Raw genomic sequence first — 25,576 nt, 5'->3', positions numbered from 1 at the left:
ATTTTTTTAGAAGTTGTGTATTTTAACCAGCTTTCCGTATTTTTTATTGCCATTTAATTTGATCTAATTTCTACGAAATTATTGTAATTGTTTATAAGCTTAAAAACTGCTATTTATTAACAAATAATTTTGTGTACGTATCTGTAAGTTTTTTTTACTTTAATTTTTCATAGTCTGTTAGTATACATCTTAACGAAGGAAATCAGCTACGGATTATTGAGATACATTCAGCTATATTAACTGGACCAGCCTCAGAAATTAGCTCGTTTTTCAAAAAAATTTATAAACAAATTCAATTTTGCGAAAACTATTAAACAGATCTGGACCATTTTTTGCACACCATTCAAACACCATAATGCCCTCAAGTTTAGGTATATTTAAACATATTCTAATAAACAATAAAATTGTTATTAACAATATTAAAAAACAATGATTTTGTCGTCTGTTTAGCAATAACTTTTTTGTTTATTAACCGATTTTCATTTAGCGTATCTCATTCGATGTATCTTTTTATTCTAAAAAAGTTACCTGTGAACGTCAAATCTCTAAATAAACAAATTTTTAAGTTATGAGCACAAAACTAAGTTTGACGTTTTGATTGTTTATTTAAAAAATGTTCCACTAAAAAATTGATGAATCCCAAGATGGTAGCCCTTTTGTAATATCTCATACTATACATTTCAACTGTCAAACCTCGTCTTTTCAATTATGTCGAAAAACGGCTTATTTTTTACTAACTTGATTGGTCTACTGGTTGTGACGACGTAATCGATGATTTTTTTAAATGAGAATAGATGCCGTGTGATAGCTCAGTCCGAAGGCTATTCAATTTTGTATTCACTAATATAAACATTAACATAATCATTTATACAGGGCTTGAATTAAAAAAAAATTGAATTAAATTAATCACAATATTTAGATTACGTCATCTCCCCCAGATGGATGAAGTCACTAGTATGATATGTATGCCAAAAAATTATAATTTAAAAATAAAAATCGATCTGTTTCGGGATTTATCTCCTGAGTCGCCAATTTTCAAGAAAATGAATTTATTCCAACTCAAACAACTCAAACAAATACAGTGATATTTGTTTATAACCCAAAACATTGTTTATAACTTTAAAACAGTGCTCAGGCCGCTTAAATAATCCGAGTTCAAACTAAAAAGGGAAGTTCCCCTGGTTGGCTGTATAACATATAGTTAAAAAACTCTAACATGAAATAAGAACCACTTCTATGTAATTGGTATATTTATTAAAATTTAAAAATTCCAATGGATTCAATAAAATGTGTCCAATTCAGAACGTTTTCGGACCTATCAGTCCACCATCACTTGGTAAGTCAACGTTGGCCTAAGATTGTTTAAGTTTCCTGGTAGGGTTTCACCATGTTCCCGGAGGTTATATCTTTTAACATCGGCGTTTAGCCTGTTCCTTATTACTTTGACATAATGTAGATCGAATTATAAATTCAACCATTTTTTGGTTCTGGGGCTATTTAGCAAGTATTTAAATTCACTTATGATGGACTGATAGGTCCGAAAACGTTCTGAATTGGACACATTTTATTCAATCCATTGGGATTTTTAAATTTTAATAAATATACCAATTACATAGAAGTGGTGTTTACTTCATGTTAGAGTTTTTTAATCCGATTTTAATTCTGTAAAACTGTAAAGTGTATTAGATAGGTAGAGAACCTCTTTATATGTTAAAAAATTAGCAAACCTCTAAATGGCCTACTTTTTGATCAGAAAGTTTTTAAAAAATTTTAGCTCTTTAAAAAAATAGATTAGATAAAAAATTATTATGCAAAATCTATTACGTTGATTTTAATGAAACTTGGAGGACTGTTTAAGTGTATTGTAAGAATTTTATTAGCGAATTATAAAGGTTCTAAGTGCAACCAAAGAGGTTGAAAAACATTTAATAAAAACAGTCTTTTTTGCCCCCTTATTTTCTATTTATTGCTATATTGCAGAAATGGTAATAATTTAAGACATTTTAAACCAGTCGTAGATTATACACTACACAATTTTCTTTGTTTTCTTTTGCTACGACTTTGTTCCAAAATGATTCGTTTTAAAGTTATAAGCAATGAAAGTAGAAAAAAATCGATATTTTTCGAATTTTTAATAGTCCATTTAAATGTTACATTTAGGTTGCATTTCTTATAGGAGTCAATTTTATTTTTTTAATGTGTAGGGGGGTTCAGTAGAAGCTTAAGTTTAGGTTTTTGGGGTCGCCACCCTTGTCCCCCGGCCGCCATATTGGAAAAAGCGGTGCAAAGGGTTTTCGCGCTGTATCTTCTAAACTAGCAATCCTACAGAAAATTTAATTACACATAAAATGTAGCAAATTAAATTTTCTACAATTTTATATCTATCTCTTTTTATCGTCAAGTGACCAACAAAAAAGTTATAAATAAAAATATGAGAAAATTTTGTAAGAAGTTTCCTTTTGGAGGTTATAACTTTTTTCCGTTCATTTTTCAATGAACAATTTTCGCTATAAAGTTGTTTAAATTTATTTATTATCTAGGTTTTACAGCGCTCCAATCCTGACCAGATTCTCGAATTCTCATAGGAATACAATAAAAAAAATACAGTAGAGCGTCAATTATCCGAACGTCGATCAACCGAACGACCGCTTATCCGCACTCCCAACTTGTCGTGTACAAACTCAATTCAAAATGCCTAAACATTTTTTTTTCTATGAAAAATAAACACGATATTAACAAACGGTTAGAGGGAGGTGAATCTGCAACCAATTTATCCGATGAATACAAAGTTGGTAGACTGGTAAAGGGTATAAAATACGGATTAGGATGATGCCGATTTATTGTGTCGGTTGCCCTTAGCAACGGCTAGCACCTTATAATACATTGAATCGCGGTTTTTGCTTTAAATTTTAAAGCACCGCTTGGATTGACATGAAATTTGGCAAACACATAGATAACATGTCAAAGAATAAAAATTATATTGGGCCTCTGTGTGCTTTTGTCCTGGGGTGTTCAAAATATATATGTTGAAAATAAGTTCGGAAATGGATAAAACGTCTAATTCTAAGCACCTTTTGTTCTATAGCATTTTTTCACCAAGTTAATACCTTTCGAGTTATTTTCGAGTATATACCTTCATTTTTCAACAAAAAAATACGTTTTTAGGCGGTTTTTGACAAATAACTCAAAAAGTAAGTATTTTATTGAAAAAAAAAAGTTTTAACAAAAATATAGCAAATTAAAAATTGAAAAAAATGATGTATGCATGAAATCTCTAGCCAGTAGAAACAAAGATCTAGCTAAAGTAAAATAGGTTTATATCCGTCAAATTTCAAAGTGAATTATTTCAACGTGAAATAGCGAAAAAATCATACACTTTTTGGAGAAAAATCATTACAACTTTTTAAAAGTGTTTAAAAAATATGTATATTTGTTTTAAAAAAAAGTTTATAGCATCAAAAGTAAGCAAGTTACGCTGAAAATAAAGTTGATCTCTTTTTTTTGTCAAAAAACTCGGTAAAGTCGTCCCCTAATTACCATCTTAAATCAAATTAATCATTACCGCTTCACAAGTTACTTGGCTCATGTATTATTTATATGATCTCTAAATATCATCGGTTCAAAAGGCTTATTAAAAATTTTTTTTTAAAGTAAATCTGTTTTAATTTTTACTTTTTAATTTTGAAAAAATGTTTTTTTTTAAATAACTTAAAATTTATTAGTGTGACCAAAAATTACAAAGAGTAAAAAAATTAAGTTTTTGCTGTTGCGAATATTTGGATTTTTTGCTTTTTTTGGAAGGCAAAAATTTGTTAAGATATGGCTTTTCTAAATTTGCATACACTCGTGATTATTGACTACTTCAAGTCCTTTTAACTACAGCCCTTTCAAAAATAAGCACTTTGAAACAATGAAACTTACAGACATAAACGACACATACACGAGTAAAACAACAAAAAGTGCATGATTTTTTAGTTATTTCACGTTAAAATAATAATTCACTTTGAAATTTGAGGGATATAAACCTATTTTACTTTAGCTAGATCTTTGTTTCTACTGGGTCTAGAGATTTCATGCATACATCATTTTTTTTTTCAATTTTTAATTTGCTATAATTTTATTAAAACTCTTTTTTTCAATAAAATACTTTTGAGTTATTTGTCAAAAACCGCCTAAAAACTTGTTTTTTTTTTGTTGAAAAATGAAGGTATTTACTCGAATAAAATAACTCGAAAGGTATTAACTTGGTGGAAAAGTGCTATAGAACAAAAGGTGCTTATAATTAGAAGTTTTATCCATTTCCGAACTTATTTGGAACATATATTCTTTCACCCATTATAAGGGGTGAAACTCAACCCCAGGACAAAATCACACAGAGGCCCAATATCATTTTCATTCTTTAACATGTTATCTATGTGTTTGTCAAATTTCATGTCAATCCAAGCGGTGCTTTAAAATTTAAAGCAAACACCGTGATTCAATCTATTATAAGTTGCTAGCCGTTGCTAATGGCAACGGACACAATAAATCACAGTCCTAACGAAAAATAAATCTCCACTACATTTTAAAAATCATTTTTAATAATTAAATGTATTTTCGGTTAAAATAATTTTTATTTTAAGATAACATAAGTTTTTCTTTAGTCAATTACTTTGAAATAATTTCTTAATTGTTATAAATAAAGTCACTTCGATTTAAGAAAACAAAAACAATTATCTCGGCTTCAGTTGGTCGTAGAAAATTGTTATTTGGTTTTGAATCTTTATTTTGTCTTCAGCAACAATAACCTGCAAGTTATAAACTCATAGGATGTACAGGGGCGGCTTCAGTTCTAAATGTTTATAACGAAATTTGCCCCCTTATTTTCAAACCCGAAATAAGAGGTTGGAAAATGGTATACGCATTTATCTACATTAGAATATGAAAATACAAGTCTTTAGAAGGAGAGTGGATCTTAGATTAACTCTGTACGATTTTTTTTTTCAAAAAGTTATAGCTTGGGACATTTGAACTCTTGGGATATACAAATTATAGTATCTAAGCAACAAGTTCACCAATCGGGCACTACAATTTTTTTTATGTTTAGTATTGAAATATCTTCATTTAAAAGCCTTAAAAAATACATAAAAGTTATTTTTACAATAAATAATGCAATTGCAAAAAACGGCCATTTTGGACCTTTCGCAGGTTGTTTTGCAATAACGTATTAACGAAATTAAACTTGCCATAGCTCAAATTGTAGGTTTTTTAATTTACTACAATTCTCTATTTAAAAGTTTTTCTCTAAAATGAATATCCTAAGCTGCAAAATTAAAAATCTTGAAAAATTGCAAAATTTAACAAATGAAAATCGTCATAAATAAAAAACCGCACAAAATTTTTGGTTACATTATAGTATAAGTTATTCCTGGGATCGTCCTTTACAGCACCTGATAGGTTTCAAAAATTCCTGAATTACTCACGTTTTTTCACCCACAGCCTGGGGTACTAATATTAGTCTAGCGGCAGCAATCTTTATGCCGACCACGAAAATCAAATTTAAGGTGAATGACCAATTTTGTTCCATTTTTATGTTTTCGAGGTCGCTGAATCCGAATATGAAGTTTATTTTTATCTAGATTGGGTGGAAGATGTTCAAAAATCAAATTTTATACAAAAATGCCGAAAATCAATTTTCATGATTTTTCAAATTTACCTCGCTGTATCTTTGGTGGCTGTAAATATTTCCTTTTGAAAATTGTAGTGTTCAATCTCTGAAGTATGTAGATAACAATGGGATTTGTCCTAAATATTTAAACACATTAAAAAAGGAATTGTTAGTTTTTAAATATTTTGTCATCATATTTCGTTAGTTTCATGTTTACTTAAAAAAGTTGAGTGACAAACTTTTTAGTTTATAATTTTAACCAATACAACAATAAAACATAATTCATTAAGAAGTTTTTTGGAAAATTTTAAGTCAAAATATACAATAGGAAAAAAGTTATGTTACTTCATAAACAAGCGGCACACCCCAAAACGCTTATATCTCGAGATCCTGACCACAGTGTGGTGAATGGCTAATTTTGATCATACTTTATGATTTTGATAACAAAAATTCGTTTTTTGCTCTTCTTAAGAATTTTGCAATATGCGGTTGCGTCATTCTTCTTCTGAACCGGCGAATTTGTCCTCAAACAACTTCTTGGGCCGTTTCTATATATGCTTCGGGTTATAAGTTTTATGGTGGGGAGAAAGGTCAAAAACAGATTAATAATAGCATAGGAATGTTAAAATCATAATAAATTGTATGAATAACAAGCTGAAAATGCGAGCATTATCATAACGAGAACTTTGTATATTTATGTATTTTATTTCATAATATGGAAAATTTCTATTAGGAAAAGTAGTTTAGAATTAATAATTATGTTTTAATGTGCAATTATATCATTCTAATTTAAATATTATGAACTATAAAGGTAGTTTACTCTTGATCGAAATTAATATTTTTTATATACCTCGTATAAAATTAATACAATTTTTAATATGATAGTTGCATCATAAATCTTAGAACATGAAGAGCTTTTTATAAAGAATAACTTTTCTTCGTCAAATTAAAAATAAAAGAGGTATAAATGAAAATGTTGTTGGTATCCATAATTTGAGAAAAATCATCAAAATATTTCAAATCGTCATCAATATTTCAAATATTTCGTTCAAATATTTTTTCCATTAGGATGTAATTGCACATATCAGACCATAATTTTTTATACCAAACAATATTTTTTCATATACTGTCGGTTCGCTAAACTCAGACAAAACTGGCTAGTGATTTTAGTCAATAATTTTGCCAATTCGACAAAAAAAAAATAATTTCTAAATAGTTAATAATTACTAAATAATTAGTAATTTTGCCAATTTTGGCAAAATTCTCAAAAAACAAAAAAATTACCTACTAAAATCACTAGCCAGTTGTGTCGAGTTTAGCGAACCGACTAGGTATATTTTAATTTCATAGCAAATGGAACAGTCCATTTATCATAAAGGGGAGGCCGTATACTGGTATAAACCTTTTTAAAACTGTTAATAAATTATTACTTTTAAATTATTATACTCAAATTGTATTTTTGAATATCTTATTTATTTTACATAATAATTAAATTCACTATCAAATGTCATTGATGTTTTATTAATACTTAATTTAAAATTTAGTTTTTAGTTTGACATTCACGAAGTGTCAAACTCAAATGTAAATAACCTTTGCTTAACAAATGGCAATTTAAAAACTAGCCTACTTAATAGCTACGATTTCAGCTGGACGTTTAGTGTGTCGGTAGAAAATAAACCGATTGTGACGTCACATTTAAGATTTTGAGGTCGATTTTCCCGAAGACGGTTAGAAATATCGAAATGCCGTGTTCAGATTTGGATTCAGAAGAAAAAACTACATGAGAATCCATCGATAAATCTGATCTGAATATTGCAGGAGCGGCAACGCAATAACACACACACTTTTGCGAATTTATAAACGAAATGTTTTCGTTTAGTCCATTCTTTCACGGTTTTTGCTCTAAAGGCTATAGATGGTCAAAAATGCCCCCGCACCGATCAGCCCCGCTACTTATGTTTTCGATAAAGAATATAAAATTATGCCCTCATGCAAATTTTTAGCTTCCCAGAGGTCCTAAAACGTCTTAAATCGAGAAAAGGAGAATTTTTAGGTTTTATTTTTTTGTGAGCGCAATTTTACTTTAAAAATCTGAAAAAAATCAAGAACTTGTATCTTTCGAATCGAATACAAAACAACCTAATTTTTTTCAGATTTTTGTAATGAAAAATAAGCCCAGGAAAATTTTTTTAAATTTTCAAAACATTTTTAGGTTATGATAATATGGTTTGGCCAACTTTTAAATAGAATTTTTTGAGTACTTTTTGCCGTTCTTTTAAATGGCAGAGGCAGAATTTTTAATATATGAGCGTAAAGACCGAAAAAATCGAAAAAACCGTTTTTGGCTGTCTCGAGATGCATCTCGGGAAAGCCAATTTTAGGATTTAGGATCCTGACTATAACAACTCAAAAAGAACTAAAATTGTGAATTTTGTCATAAAATTTGGTATGTGGGGTTATAATAATATTTGGAACAACTTTTACAAATAACTTTTATCGATATCTGTAACGCGAAGCAAATCGAATCGCATATCGAAAATTCACCCCGTTTGTGGATTCGCAGTAGGCCGCGATTAAAATTTAAAGTTCAGTTGACTATTTTAAAAATTATGAACGATCACCCTGTATGACTTTGCAAAATTTCAAATCTGTACATATTTTTATAGCCGAAACATAGGGGTGTCTTCATCTCACTTTTAAATAGTATATTTTTGAGTACTGTTTGCCGTTCTTTTAAATGTAGAGGCAGAATTTTTAATATCTGAGCGGAAAGACCGAAAAAATCGAAAAAACCGTTTTTGGCTGTCTCGAGATGCATCTCGGGACAGCCAATTTTAGGATTTAGGATCCTGACTATAACAACTCAAAAAGAACTAAAATTGTGAATTTTGTCATAAAATTTGGTATGTGGGGTTATAATAATATTTGGAACAACTTTTCCAAATAACTTTTATCGATATCTGTAACGCGAAGCAAATCGAATCGCATATCGAAAATTCACTCCGTTTGTGGATTCGCAATAGGCCGCGATTAAAATTTAAAGCTCAGTTGACTATTTTAAAAATTATGAACGATCACCCTGTATGACTGTGCAAAATTTCAAATCTGTATATATTTTTATAGCCGAAACATAGGGGTGTCTTCATCTTAAATGCGACACACTGTATCCTATCAATTTGATAATTTATTGCAACTAATATAGTCGTATTTTTTATAGAAACAAAATATACAATCAAAGTACTGACTAATTCACTAATTTTATCATAAAAAGTTCAAATTGATTGCATTGAAGTATTGAACCAATTATTAGTAATGTGTATTAATAATGTGTATATAATTATGTGTAATAATATAATATACAGAATTAGTTTTATGTATGGAAACCCTCAATTATTTCCGAAATGGCTTGCACGATTTTTATGGATTGTGGTGGGTTGGGGTTTTCTAATGTGGCCGATATTATAGTAATACTTACATTGTTGTCAGATCTTCCGTTTTTCTGAAAATCTAATTAACTTTGTTATTTCAAATGGAGCACCCTGTATATTTTTTGCGTTTTGAAGTCCTTAAGAAATACTGATTATTTTCCATGTTTTATTCCCTAAACCTAAAGGCAATAATTTAGGAGTTATTGCTACATTTATTTAAAAAAAATTTTAAACAAATTATAAAAATCAATTTTTTCGGCCTGCGTAGACATTATTTTACGTTCTTTGGACCATTGGGAACAAAAAAGTTCTCTTGTAATTTTTCTCTAAAATTAATCATTTTCGAGTTATAAATATAATAAATAATTTAAATAATTTAAAACTGAAAAGAAATCGAATAATTACGATTTTCAAGGTTAAAAAACACAAATCAAAAATATTATTTTTTAAACTGCCAAGTATAGAAATTGAAGCTAAAGCCTTATTTTATCAGTTACCAATAAGTAATTTGAGCTTGTTTCTCGTCCTCTCGTATGCGCTCATTAACATTTATTAAAAAGCAACGTTTTAGAATAAAACGTGCCAAAAATTTTTATAGCGAGCCCCTGGAAGAAGGGTTTGGGTACTCCGCAGTTTCAAAAATAATGTTTTTTATTTTTGTTTTTGAACCTTGAAAATCGTCATTATTCGATTTTTTTCAGTTTTAAATTGTTTAGAACTCGAAAACGATTAACTTTGGAGAAATATTACAAAAGACCTTTTTTTGTTCCCAATGATCCAAAGAACGTAAAATAATGTCTACACGAGCCGAAAAAATTAATTTTTATAATTTCTTTAATTTTTTTTAAATAAATGTACCAATAACTCCGAAACTATGGCATTTAGGTATAGAGAATATAACATACAAAATAATCAGTATATCTTAAGGACTTCGAAACGCAAAAAATATACAGGGTGTTCTATTTGAACTAAAAAAGTTCATTAGATTTCCAGAAAAACGGAAAATCTGACAACAATGTAATTATCACTGTAATATCGGCTGCATCAGAAAACCCCTACCCACCAAAACCTATGAAAAACGTGCAAGTCGTTTCCGAGATACTTGAGGGTTTTTATACATAAAACTAACTCTATTTATTATGATAATTATAATATTATATTAATACGCATTAATTGGTTTATTATTTCAATGCAATCAATTTGAACTTTTTATGATAAAATTAGTGAATTAGTCAGTATTCTCACTGTATATTTTGAATCTATAAAAAATACGACTATATTAGTTGCAATAAATTATCGAATTGATAAGATACAGTGTGTCGCATTTAAGATGAAGACACCCCTATGTTTCGGCTATCAAAATATATACAGATTTGAAATTTTCAATACAGGTCATACAGGTTGATGGTTCGCAATTTTTAAAATAGTCAACTGAACTTTAAATTTTAAACGCGGCCTACTGCGAATCCACAAACAGGGTGAATTTTCGATATGCGATTAGATTTGCCTCGCGTTACAGATATCGATAAGTTATTTGGAAAAGTTGTTCCAAATATTATTATACCCCACATACCAAATTTTATGACAAAATTCACAATTTTAGTTTTTTTTCAGTTGTTGTATCACTACATCAGGATCCTAAATCCTAAAATTGGCTGTCCCGAGATGCATCTCTAGACAGCCAAAAACGGTTTTTTCGATTTTTTCGTTCTTTCCGCTCAGATATTAAAAATTCTGCCTCTGCCATTTAAAATAACGGCAAAAAGTACACAAAAAAATACTATTTAAAAGTTGGCCAAATCACATTAACTCATTTTTCATTACAAAAATCTGAAAAAAATTAGGTTGTTTAGTATTCAAAAGATACAACCTCTTGAATTTTTAAAGTAAAATTGCGCTCACATAAAAATAAAACCTAAAAATTCTTCTTTTCTCGATTTAAGACGTTTTAGGACCTCTGGGAAGCTAAAAATTTGCATGAGGGCATCATTTTATATCCTTTATCGAAAACATAAGTCGCGGGGCTGATCGGTGCGGGGGCATTTTTGACTATCTTATCCCGCTATAGCCTTTTAAAGAACCGCTTGGATTGACATGAAATTTGGCATACGTATAGCTTACATGTCAAAGAAAAAAAGTGATATTATGCCGATGTGTGCTTTTGCCCTGGGGGTGACTTTCACCCCCTTTTGGGGGTGAAAAAATATATGTCCAAAATAAGTCCGGAAATGGGTAAACTGACTAATTTTAAGTAACTTTGGTTCTATAGAGCTTTTTCGCCAAGTCAACACTTTTCGAGTTATTTGCGGGTGAATATGTTCATTTTTCAACAATATAACCACATTTTTAGACGGTTTTTCGCAAATCACTCAAAAAGTAAGTATTTTGTCGAAAAAAAAGTTCTTAGCAAAAACATAGCTTATAAAAAAGATAAAAAATGGTGTATGCGTTAGGTCACTGGATCTCGTAGAACCAGAGTTATAGTAAATGAAACATAGATTCATATTCACCAAATTTCAAATAGAATATTTCGACGTGAAATATCCAAAAAATTAAGCAGTTTTTGGAGAAAACCCATTATAACTTTTTTAAAGTGTTTAAAAAAGCTTTATTTCTGTTTTTACAAAAAGTTTCTAGCATTAAAGTTAAGCAAGTTAAGCTCAAAATAAAGTGGGTCCCTTTTGTTTTTGCAAAAAAAAATCGGGAAGACCACCCCCTAATTAGCAACTTAAATGAAATTAATCGTTACCGCTCCACAAATTGTTTTACTTATGTTGTGTTTATATGATCTGTAAGTTTCATCGATTTAAAGTGCTTATTTTTGAAAAAATTTGGTTTCAAAATAAAATTTTCAAAAATTTAAATTTTTAAAAACATGCTTTTTTTCAAAATAACTTAGAAATTGTTAGAGATACCAAAAATCTCGAAAAACAAAAAAAAAGTCAGATTTGATTTTCTAAATATCATGTATTTTTTTGTTTTTCTGTTATACAAAAATTGATTAAGATTTGGTGTTTCTAAATTTGCATACATTCGTGATCAGTGACTCGTTCAACCCCTTTTAACTACAGCCTTTTCAATAATAAGGACTTTGAGCCGATAAAACTTACAGATCATATAAACAATATATACACGAGTCAAGAAACTTGTGAAGTCGTAACGATTAAGTTCATTTAAGATACTAATTAGGTGGTGATTTACTCGATTTTTTTACCAAAACCAAAAGGGACTAACTTTATTTTAAGCGTAACTTGTTTAATTTTGATGCTAGAAATTTTTTTTATAAAACAAAAATGAAGCTTTTTTAAACAATTTAAATAAGTTGTAATGAGTTTTCCACGAAATGTGCTTCATTTTTGGTTAATTCACGTTGAAATATTCCATTTGGAATTTGACGAATAAGAACCTATTTTTCATTAGCTATAACTGTGCTTTTACTAGGTGTAGAGACGTGATATATACACCATTTTTTAAAAATTTTTACAGGCTATATTTTTGCTAAGAATGTTTTTCGACAAAATACTTACTATTTGAGTTATTTGCGAAAAACCGTCTAAAAGCGTGGTTATTTTGTTGAAAAAATGAACATGTTCACTGCCAAATAACTCGAAAAGATTGGACTTAGTGAAAAAACTCTATAGAACAAAAGTTACTTAAAATTAGCCAGTTTATCCATTTCCTTTCTTCGAACGAATATTTTTTCACTCCCAAGAGGGGGTGAAAAACACCCCCAGGGCAAAAGCACATATCGGCACAATATCACTTTTTTTCTTTGTCTTGTTAGCTATGTGTATGCCAAATTTCATGTCAATCCAAGCGGTTCTTTAAAATTTAGAGATTTTGCAATATTTTAACGTTAAAGAACGGACTAGTTGAAAAATATGAAATATATTTATATAGATAGAAAATTGAAAAATATATTTATATAGATAGAAAAGTAAGCCTAACTTTTGTTTTTATTATATCCCTATGAGCATTCGAGAATCTGGTCAAGTTTGGAGCGCTGTAACACTTATATAAATAAATAGAATTAAACAAAATTATAGTGGAAATTGTTCGCTGAAAAACCCTCTACAAAAATACCATAATGTTATTTTATTTTAAAATGAACTGAAAAAAAGTTATAGCCTCCAAAAGGAATCTTGTTAAAAAATTTTTACATATTTTTGTTTATATCTTTTTTGTTGGTCACTTTACGATAGAAAGTAATAGAAATAAAATTGTAGAAAATTTAATTTGCTACATTTTATGTGTAATTAGATTTTCCGTAGGGTAAGTAGTTTACGAGATATAGCGCGAAACCACTTTGCACACCATTTCCAAGATGGCGGCCGGAGGACAAGGGTGGCGACCCCAAAAACTTGAACTTAAGCTTCTACTGATCCCCCTACATATTAAAGAAATAAAATTGACTCCTCTAACAAATGCAAGGTACGGCTTAAAAAATGTAACATTTTAATGGAGTATAAATATTTAAATTTTTTTAGTTCCGGGCATATTTGAGAAAGAGCATAAGTCAATTATAATTATTGAAGATCTCACCTAACTTTATCTGCAAAAATCCGAATGCCACCTCTCACATCCACCTGAAAACAGATCCGCCCTCGTCTACAAGAAAAAAAGTTAAACTCAGAGTAAAAGGCGAAACATCTGAAAGATCAACATCAAGAAATGAGTAAAACAGATGTTGTTCTCTTACCTTTGCTGTTCAACGTTTACTCTGAGAAGATATTTAAGAAAGGTTTGGAAGATACCTCTGATGGTATAATTATAAACGGGCAATGTATAAATAACCTACGATACGCTGATGACACGGTCATTGCAACGCCTAATGTTGCAAGCACTGCAACGCCTAATGTTGCAAGTACTGCAACGCCTAATGTTGCAAGCAGTGCAACGCCTAAAGGATCGAGTAGCGACAGAATGTAGACTTTGGAATGAAATTGAATAAAAAAAGACAAAAACTATGGTCATCAGCAAGAACCAAAACAGAAGGGGAAGGTCAATGTTGACGGAATAGGTCTGGAAAGAGTAACAAGAATAACCTACCTTGGAAATAATCTTGATGAAACTTAGGACCACTCACTAGAGATAAGAACACGTGTGGAAACGGTTGCAGTGTTTTACAAAATGCAAAAATTTCTATACATCCGCCAGCTGGGTCTTTCATTGAGAACTAGAATACTTAAGTGTTATGTTTTCTCCACCTGCTCTATGGTTTTGAAGCCTGGACAATGACAGAAGTAACACAAAAAAGGATCCAAAGCATTCAAATTCTAATGTTACCGTAAAATGCTTACAATATCCTACATGAGCCATACGACAAAGCGGAAGTCTTTCGGAGGATGAATTAAGAAAGGCAGTTTATGCTTATAATAAAACAACGAAAACCATAATATTTTAGTCACATCGTTAGAAATCAAAAGTATGAACTAATCCAACTTATAATCGAAGGTAAAATCAATAGCAAAAGGCGACCAGGAAGAAGACGCAACTATTGGCTTAAAAACCTACGACAATGGACGAATATGATCTTCAAAGAACTATTTTCAGGGCGCTGCAAATAAGATTAAATGGTCAAATGTAATGGTCTAGGTCTAGGTCCTTAACACTAGAAGCACCAACATTTTTGCATACCTAGTAGTCCATGTGGTGATACCGCTTCCGTCTGAAAAAAATTCTGATTCGGTTTCTTTGTGGATTCCTATTTAAAAATGTCCCCTTTAAACAAATCAGAAGGGCGCCGAGCGGAATTTTTGGGCAGAAATTGTTTAAAATTGTTTAAAAAGTTAATAGTTTTTAAGTTATAAGTGATTTAAAATCCGAAAAATAACAAAAAAACGCATTTTCGGATTTTAAATCGCTTAAAAAATTTAAAACTATTAACTTTTGAGAAAAATGGCAAGAAATATATTTTATTTAGAATATCACAAATAATCTAGAAAAAATATTTTTCGGAGGAAAATAAGAGATTTTTTAAATGTAGCGCGCCGCACCGGCAAAACAATCGGATAAACACGCATATTAACAATTAAAAAATAACGGTATAAATTAAAGTTAGACGCGACCACTCTTCAGAATCTTGAATCTGAATGTCCAGTCTTCAATCTAAGTATTGACAACATCAAAAATACTAATTTAAATATGAGTTTTTAAGCCTCGAAAATGCGTTTTTTCGCATTTTTCAGATTTTAAATCGCTTATAACTCCAAAACTATCAATTTCTGAGATACCTTTCTTGTTTAGATTGACCCATGAAATCGAAAAATATATGTTCCAGAGCAAAAGAACATGATCTTTTGTATTTATTTAAAAAAATTGTTTAAACAATTTCTGCCCAAAAATTCCGCCCGCCACCCTTCAGATTTGTTTAAAGGGGACATTTTTGAATAGGAATCCACAAAGAAACCGAATCAGAAATTTTTCCAGACGGGAGTGGTCTCACCACATGTACTATAGAAGCACCGGAGCGGTCAAGATGACGGGTATTAGAATTTTCTATCGCCAGTCGTTTTCGTATCGTTTCTTTAATTGAGAAAAAAAACCTATATTGAGTTAACACCTACTAACAAAAGACATTTAGTTAATTTAAATAAATTATTTAATTATTTCAGCACAATTTATGTAGTAACAAAATTTTTTAATTTTGCTTGTACAAGACCTACACAAAATTTTTTTACATAGGTACCTATATGACTAATATGTTTTATTTTAGTTTTAGTTCCCAGTTTTCCACTTCTTCTTCTTCAGGTGCTATATCTGCCACGGAGGTTGGCAATCATCATAGCTATTTTAATTTTTGAGTCAGTAGCTCTGAATAGCTGTTTTGAGCTGCATCCAAACCTCAGCCATGAAATTCGTCTTCTTCCGATGCTTCTTCTACTATCTACCCCTCCTTGCCTTATGAGTCATAGGATGCCATACTTCTCGCTCCGCATCACATGTCCGAGATATTTTAGCTTTTGTCACTGCCTACGTTTATTATTTGATTGAGGTGTTGTATCTCTGATTTGTTTCCGTTGATATTGTCCTGCAAAATTAGTCAGATGATCTTGTCGCAATTCTTCTGCTAACTGAGGTAGGAAAGTTTGCCCAGATATTTGACAGCCAGTAACTTCCTAATACAGAATCCAAGCATTTATACCTACCATATCTAAGATATTTAAAAAAGCCTGCAACGGCCATCTTTTTGAAGCTGATTTGGTTGAGCACTGTATGGCCATCTGATCTACAACGTCTACTCCGTATTTTGTATGGCTGTAGTAGGTAATGGTTTTAGGTTCCTTCTTTTTGTCTATGCCTATTTCAATATTGTATGAGTATAGAGAATTCAGTGCTAGAATATTTTTCATCATTTTTCTCTCGTACACCTGGTTTCCCTGGTTACCTCAAGTCTTCGTGTATGAAAATTTTTGATTTGTATAATTCTATCTTTTCGTTTTTATTGACGGAAGAATACCCTTTCTTCCTCGGTATATCGTTCCAGTACTGCTGGTAGCCTTCTTTCATAATACTTTTTATGTATCGTGACATTTCTTCCCTTATTCATAAATGGGCCAATTAGACGGCTAATTATATGTTCCCCTAGAAGTTGATTGTCTGGTCGTTGTTTATCTTTCCGTATGTAAGGAAATCCGTACAATAAATATTTGGACTAGACATTAGCAGTTCGCCAGAATTGGATTCTAAACTTATCGGGTTTATACGCCATGTACTGGGTGAAGTGACATCTTGCTTTTGTGGGAAAAAACTGTTTGTCGATAAATATATTTTAGCCAGTTGTAGGTGTAGCAAAATATACAATTCTCTATAAATAAGTTCCATATTGCCGACGCAAGTGCAAATTTATATGTTGATCATCGCTCAGATGTGGTACTTCTCCTCCGTAATAAGGACCGCATTTTTTTTTCTAGGTAGACACCAACATATTCAACAAAAATTACACTAAGTACCTACCTGCAAAAGGGAACTTGCACGTAGGTACTTAGTGTAATTTTTGTTGAATATGTTGGTGTCTAGAAAAAAATGCGGTCCTTATTACAGAGGAGAAGTACCAGTTCTGAGCGATGATCAACAGATAAATTTGCACTTGCGTCGGCAATATGGAAATTATTTATAGAGAATTGTATATTTTGCTACAACCCTCTGTATCACTACTTATTCATAGTTATTCTAGAAACTTAAAAATCTAGGACTTTGGTACATCTATTTAATCGATGTAGCAAAGTCCTAGATTTTTAAGTTTCTAGAATAACTATGAATAAGTAGTGATACAGAGGGTCAAAAATAGAAAGCAGTCCAAATGACCGCCCTGCTGCTTCTAGGTATATATTAACACATCTCAAAAAGTAATTACACTATACTAAATTTACAATCAAGATGCAGTAGAAATAAACAAACCAAGACACGTTAAATGCTACTACGAGCACTCCCGAATTTTACAATGTACTTATATAAATTGTAAATCCGAAATCATGATTTCCAAAGTTTATACATTGTAAATTATGATTCGGGAGTGCTTCTAGTAGAATTTAACGTGTCTTGGTTTGTTTATTTCTACTGCATCTTGATTATAAATTTAGTATAAGTACCTGTAAAGAAGGAATTATAATCCTCAAGTAGATCTAGGACAAGTTCTAAATTATCAACTTTCTAAAACAAGAATAAGTATTACAGAGGGTCAAAAATAGAAAGCAGTCAAAATGACCGCTCTGGTGCTTCTAGTGTTAAGGATATGGTACCATAAGAAGAAGAAACGCTTAAAAAGTATTGATAAGTTTCCCTCGAAAAGTGCTTAATTTTTTGGTTATTTCACATTGAAATATTCGATTTGAAATTTGACGAATAAGGGACCTATTTTTTATGAGCTACACTGTGATTCTACTGAGTCCATTTGGTTTTAGAGGTTACACTTTTCTTACTAAGAATATTTTGTCGATAAAATACTTTTTGAGTTATTTGCAAAAAAACCGTCTGAAATTGGGAGTCTTTTGTCGAAAAATGAACATTTTAACTCGCAAATAACTCAAACGTATTGACTTCTCGGGAAGTGTGTGAGTGAAACAACTCGGTAGGATAAAAATTACTTTTGTTGCTTACGAGAAGAGGTAGTTTTCATCCCAAAGTAAGGGCAACCGTGGGCTGAAAAGTAGAGGGCAAGAGTCCATATTTTACAAATTTAGAGGGTAAGAATACACTCCAAAATGGTCATTTACCTGGCTAGTATGACAAACATGGGAAAAAATTATCTCGTGATTAGTCGTTAATCACATTAAGACCATGTAGAGTGCGCAATTTAGAAAAATATTATCAATTTGACAACCAAATAAGTCTTTCATTACCGGTTACGGTTTTAACATCCCATTTTACTCATAAATTATTATTAGAGCGTTTATTAAAATGCATTAAAATAATCATAAATTAATGTACTTACTGCTATTAAAAATGTGTTGATTTCATCCGTAATTTCTTGTTCAGTGAATTTAGTATTTTTATAAATAAGGTCTAAAAATGAAATACCATCGCGATGTTTACCTAAAAATAAAACATACTTTTAGCTAGATTTAAAAACTTATAAATTTTGTAGCAAAATTTATCCATTACATTATGTGGCATAGTAGGTACTTAATTAAAAAATTGATCGACTACTTCATCACACCCAGACGGATGACGTCACTAGTTTGATTCATATGACAACAAATCATAATTTAAAAATAAAATCGACCTGTTTCAGGATTTCTCTCGAACATCTACCATTCTCAAAAAATTATTTATTCCATCATTTAGCCCCTCTCTATATACCTAGGTCAATCACTAAATTAAATAAAGAAAATCAGATCGAAGAAATAAAGAAAAGAATAAGATTTTCCTGGCCTAATTTGAAAAATTGTCTTTTATTCAAAAGAACAAAAAATACCACCAATACATAAAAACAAGAGTCTTCAATCGATGTATACTCCCTGTTGTCATATATGGCTCTCAGAAATAGACGTTTGCAAAGAAAATTATGGAAAAAGTGTCAAAGACAGAAAGATCCATGGAAACAAAAATGCTCAAATTTAAACTATCAGACAGGAAAAGAAGCGAATGGATCCATAACAAAACAAAAGTGAAAGATGTCTCAACTCAAATAGCAAAGCTTAACCCATTAGCGCCCAGCGTTACCATATGGTAACCTAAAACACATGATTTTTAAAAATTCTGCGGTATGCCCATGGAATTAGGCAGCCACATATTTTGAGAACTATGGTTTCTGGGAATACTTCAGGCACCCATAAAACGTAACGGATTCGTATTTTAGCCTTTTCTCAACCGTCGAGAGATAATCATATGACAGTGTGGTTTAAATTTATAGAAAAAGATGGATATCCGTTTTGCGTAAGCAATTTTTGATAGTCTTCTAGCAACTATATTTGCATAATAAAAAAAACTAAGTTTATTATACCCCAACTTATTATAAATTGTTGTATTTTATCAACAATTAAATGTAGCGAATTCGGTAGGAATAGTCAAAGTAGGCCGTTACCATATGGTTGCGGTGGGCCCTTACGGAGTCATAATCTTATTTTTTTTTTCAGTCTTGGATTTTAGTTAGCAGAAGTGATAGTGTTACTGGTGCGATAAAAAGATAACTCTGTTGTTACAATAGCATCTACGAGTTGTGATGATTCAGCATTGGGGACGGTAAAAAGATTTTCTCATGAAGAAAAATGCCACATTCAAGTAAGTCGGACCCTCTATATTGCTGAATACAACAAAATATGGTGGGTACCGACTGGATGGATCAAGGTGTTTCAACCTACCTAGTAGCAATTTGCAGTAAAAAATGGTACTGGCAAATTGTAACATGGTTGTTGGGTGTTGCTGTCCATAATTCATGGCATTTATATAAAAAAATAAAAAAAAAATATCATTGCTATCGTTTAGGAGAGAATTGGCCCAAGTTCTTCTCGCAAGATATGGAAGTCGTCCCTTATATACAGGAAGACCTAGTCTACATAGACAGAACTTGCCAGATCTTCGTTTTGATCGCTTCGACCATTTGTTACATCAAGCAGTAGAAGGCGATGTGCTGGAGACAGATGTACAACATCTGGACGAAAAATGTGTAAAAAATGCAACGTTGCTTTATGTGTTAACTATTTTATAGGATACCACACCAGAAGATGAAAATATTCTTAAATAAATATTTAAAACAAAATTAAAAATTTTGGTTTCCGCGATACTAAAAATTCCTTAAGCGCCCAGCGTTACCATATGGTAACACCATATAATTTAAAAAAAAAAAGACAGGAAACCGAAAAACTTGTTTTTTGGATTAAATTATTAACATTTTCATCAAATTAACCCTAAAAGTAAAGATTTTTAAATAAAAAAAAAACTTGGGCGTTAATGTGTTAATTAGAAGTTTGCCGGATGTATCCTAAGGCAGAAGGATAAAAGATGGACTAAGACGATTATACATTGGAGACCGTGGCACCACAAACGAAAAGGAGAAGGCCACAATCAGATGGCCAAGTCAGATGACTTCAAGAAACACGCCGGGTCAAAATGGATGCAAACAGCTCAAGGAATAGAAGAAGGAAAAGGAGGCCTACATCCAAGGATGTTTAGGTAGTAGGCTGTTTAGATAGATATGTAGATAGAAACCCACTATACTAAAAAAATATTACCTTGGACAGCCAACGCAATATCATCTTCAAAACTTGAGTTCCCTCTAGTTGATTCATATTTCCTCTTTGTATTTGCTATAAGCTACAAGAATACGTGTTATTGCCGTCATTGTCATTTTTCACAATAGTACTTACAGTAGATGAGAAGTCTTTAGCAATTTTAAATGCTTTATCAAACTCTCTGCTCATTGGATATAATCTCCAAGTAAATCTCAATTGATGCCAGACATGGAGCATCCTAACACTTATTATTTCCATTAGTCTGAAATTAATAAACAAAATAGTAATTTTCCTAACTAGTGCGGAAAGTGATACTTTCACGCACGAGACTGCCGGGCAAGCAGTCGAGTGCGGGGAAGACACTTTCCGCATGAGTTAGGAACAATATTTTTTCTAGGGCCGTTCGTACGTTTGGAAAAAAGCCACAAAAAATAGACTCATATCAATTTTTATTTAGGAGTTAAAATACACAAATTAATTCTTTGACAAGGTTGTCAAAACCAAACTTTCAATATAATGGGTTACCACGACGACGATATTGGTTTCCATGACGACGATTTAAAACCATTGTAATTGTCTACGGATTTGGCCTTTGAATATTATGTCAAAATAATTGTATTTCATCGAATTATTTCGTTATAGTATATTATTCAACGAGCATGTAATGATGGCTATTACTCACGATGATGAAGTTTGCGGCACAAAGTGAGCAATAGCCATTACATGCAAGTAGAATACTATACTTTTTCTACGAACTTTTTTATTTTAATTAGTAAAAAATATAATTATAAACTACTCGAGATTTAAATTATAATAATTTAAAAAATACCTAAATGCTGTGTACCCCTAGGCTGAATAATTGGTTGCCTACTATTACCAAATTCTTATTTATTGTAAAAATACAACAAGAAATAGTCAATCCAAGTTCTATTCGTTTCTGAAAAATTATAATCATAAATTTGTACCTACTGTCAGTGAATCTAATAAATAGGAAATGGCTATTGTCGGTGGATATATTTTTCATATAGTTATAATGTGTATTTACATTTAACTATATTCAATATTAGTATATTATTCAACGAGCATGTAATGATCGCTATTACTCACGATGATGAAGTTTGCGACACGAGCCGTAGGCGAGTGTCGTAATTCATCAGAGTGAGTAATAGCCATTACATGCGAGTAGAATACTATACTTTTTCTACGACCTTTCTTTGTTTTAATTAGTAAAAAATTTAATTATCAACTACTGGAGATTTAAATTATAATAATTTACAAAAATACCTAAATGCTATTTACCCCTAGTACGTGGCTGAATAATTGGTTGCTTACTATTACCAAATTCTTATTTATTGTAAAAATACAACTAGAAATAGTCAATATAAGTTCTATTCGTTTCCGAAAAATTATAAGTTTAAATTTGTACCTACTGCCAGTGAATTTAAGAAATAGAAAATGGCTGTTGTCGGTGGACGTATTTAATATAGTATTTAACTATATATAATATAATAATATATCTACTATACATAATATGTTACAACATATTTAACACAATATAACTTGAAAAATAAACACAATATTAGTTATAAATTCCAATTAACATAAACAAAATGCGCTAATGTCACTGTCACTAAAATAAATGATAAACGTCAAAATTTTTAGTAAACAAGATATAAACGTAAAAAATATACTGACATTGTTACAGTTAAAATTCCTTTAAAAATTTTTCGAAGTTATTTACTGATATAATTTACAATAATTATTGTATTAAATAAACAAGTTTAAGTAATTTTATTTGCAGTTTATATACGATTAATTTTAAAAGCGGCATGCGCCACTTGAATCTAACTTCAGCCCGTGAGTAATGACCCGTGATTAACTTCAGCCTGTGAGTAATGAATTATTACTTACGGGTACAGTAATGGGTGCTATTATCTATGAAAAAATGGCGAATAATGAGCATGTTATTAAACGGTCGTAGAAAAAATAATATAACTATACTTATATAATATGTTACAACATATTTAATACAATATAACTTAAAAAGTAAACACAATATTAGTTATAAATTCCAATTAACACAAACAAAATGCGCTAATGTCACTGTCACTAAAATAAACGATAAACGTCAAAATTTCTAGTAAACAAGCTATAAACGTAAAACATATACTGACATTGTTACAGTTAAAATTCATTTAAAAATATTTAGAAGTTTATTATTGATATAAATTACAATAATTCTTGTATTAATAAACAAGTTTTAAGTAATTTTATTTGCAGTTTATATACGATTAATATTAAAAGTGGCATGCGCCACTTGAAGCTAACTTCAGCCCGTGAGTAATGACCCAAGAGTAACTTCAGCCCGTGAATAATGAACTATTACTCACGGGTACAGTAATGAGTGCTATTATCTATGAAAAAATAGCTAATAATGAGCATATTATTAAACGGTCGTAGAAAAATTTCATTAAAATATGAACACAATAAGATACATTTGAAATAAATTAGTAAACAATATCTAAATATTAGTTTATTGCATGTATTATAATATATCATAATGCCATATTAGAAGGTATTCTACTTTTCCGCAAGCCGCCGTGCGGGAAAATTTACTTTTACGCACGCCGTGCGGGAGAGTGCAACTTTCGGAAACGAAATTCGTGCTAGAGAGTGGCTGTTTAAGCACGGCCGTAGAAAAATAAATCACAAATTGATTGTGCATCCCTCTGAATCGAAAACAAGCAAACTCATCTTTTACTGTTCTATCTTTACTCAGACTTAAGTACTAGGAAGTTTCTTTCTGTCCTTTTCCTGGACGAATGAAAAGGGAATGTGATTGCATATAGTGAAGTCCTTTTTGTTTTCTATATCAGTCGTCTGCGGTCTTAAAAATTGTAAAAGTCGCAGATTAAGGATTAAGGATTAAGGTGACAAAGGATTAAATATCATCCATTCTATCTGTGTCGCTGTTTGGAATTCAGGAAAATGGCCATCTGATTGGTGTACCTCAATTTATATCCCACTACACAAAAAAGGAACTACTACCAGATGTGAAAACTACCGCACACTGTCACTAATAACACATGCTAGTAAAATCTTGTTGCATATCATCAAAAACATATTAAAAAACTATCTACATTACCAAATACGTCAGGAACAAGCGGGGTTTGTAAAGGGTAAAGGTACAAGGGAACAAATCCTGAACCTGAGACAACTCATTGAAAAGTCTAGAGAATTTCAAGTACCTATGATTATATGCTTCGTTGACTACCAAAAGGCATTTGATTGTGTAAGCTGGATAAATCTGTGGTCAATTTTAATAGAAATGGGCGCACCAATGCACCTGGTGACACTAATTAAAAATATGTACCAGTCTAATATAGCGACAGTACGACTAGATCAGAAGTTCTCAAACCAATTCAAGACCGAGAGAGGTGTTAGACAAGGATGCGTGTTGTCACCTGACTTATTTAACATTTATGGTGAACATGTCATGAGGATGGTTTTAGAAGGATGGGCCGGTGGAGTAACAGTAGCTGGTAGAAAAATCTCCAATTTAAGATTTGCTGATGACACTACACTTATAGCAGCAAATGAGCAAGAAATGTTTGATCTTCTGCGAAGAGTTGAGTACGAAAGCAATAAAGTTGGTCTGAAAATCAATAAAGCTAAGACAAAAATAATGGTGGTCGACAGATTTGACACTATTCAACTGGCTAACATATTACAGGAATACCAGATAGTAAACACCTTTGTCTATCTCGGGTCTAGTATAATTAACGATGGTAACTGTGAAGCAGAAGTTCGGAGACGTATTGGTATGGCAAAAAATACGATGAGTCGCCTAACTAAACTTTGGAAAGACAGATCTCTCTCTCAAAATATCAAGATGAGACTGGTGAATGCCCTTGTATTCTCAATATTTCTATACGGAGCAGAGACTTGGACTCTTCGCGCATGCGAGCGCCAAAAAATTGATGCCTTTGAGATGTGGTGCTGGAGAAGAATGCTGCGCATATCTTGAACAGCTCATAGGACAAACGTTTCCATTCTAAACCAACTCAATATTAAAAAAAAGGCTGTCCACAATATGTCTGCAAGGAATTCTGCAATTCTTTGGTTACGTGGTTTGCAGAGGTGATGACAGTTTGGAGAGATTAATTGTTTCTGGAAACGTTCCGGGGAGAAGATCAAGAGAACGATCACCAACTAGATGGTCTGACCAAATAAAGCATTCAGCTGGAAACTCATTCTGAGACACTCTTAGAGCAGCTGAAGATAGAGACCAATGGAGAAACATTGTTAGGAATATTGGAAGAAATCACGATCCTCAGTAATGAGGAAACGACAGGAGAGAGAGAAAAAACTTTTAACAAGAAAAGTTTCAGATTTAAATAACTATTTACCATTTTAATTTTATTATAGGCAAAGGTGAATCCTGCATCTGAGACTTTTCAACTTGTTTAAAAGATGTCGCTGGATCGCGTCCCAATTGGAATTTGAATGATCTTTGAAATTCCCCTTAAAGATATGGTCGAGCTGTTTTTCGACTTAGAGGTGTGCACGCTAGCGCTGTTGAGGAAGCCTGCAATGGTGAAAAGAGCTGTCCAGCGATTGTAAATCCCTTTGAATCGAAAACAAGCAAAACCATATTTTACTTTTAAAAATAAATAAATTTTTATCTTAGAAGGTTTTCGCTCTCTAAAAAGATCATCATCAGTGTTACATGGTGAGCCACCAAAAATACATAGGTTGAAACCTTTTAAATGTAGACCAAATGTCTTACATGGGAAAATTATTTAAAAAATCCCTAAGAATATGGCACT

General features: G+C 31.3%; 1 protein-coding gene across 20 annotated transcripts in view; it reads right to left on the bottom strand.

Moving 5' to 3' along the window:
* LOC126882335 (cytochrome P450 4C1-like) overlaps positions 1-25,576 on the bottom strand; it is a 389,204-nt gene that overhangs the window by 245,802 nt on the left and 117,826 nt on the right. For 8 of the 20 annotated variants that reach the window (XM_050647215.1, XM_050647217.1, XM_050647218.1 and 5 more), the window contains 3 exons: positions 20,883-21,009; positions 20,748-20,829; positions 18,509-18,609 (listed from right to left, as the gene is read on the bottom strand). The exons of 10 other annotated variants lie outside the window; for them this stretch is intronic. In XM_050647215.1, the coding sequence (XP_050503172.1) occupies positions 18,509-18,609; positions 20,748-20,829; positions 20,883-21,009 (310 nt within the window). The remainder of the gene's footprint in view (positions 1-18,508; positions 18,610-20,747; positions 20,830-20,882; positions 21,010-25,576) is intronic. 2 more of the 20 variants (XM_050647221.1, XM_050647224.1) reach the window with 2 other exon arrangements.

Source organism: Diabrotica virgifera, chromosome 3 (genome assembly GCF_917563875.1).
Source record: "Diabrotica virgifera virgifera chromosome 3, PGI_DIABVI_V3a".
In the NCBI taxonomy this organism is placed as follows: Eukaryota; Metazoa; Arthropoda; class Insecta; order Coleoptera; family Chrysomelidae; genus Diabrotica; species Diabrotica virgifera.
This window is presented reverse-complemented; position numbering and strand designations above follow the sequence as displayed.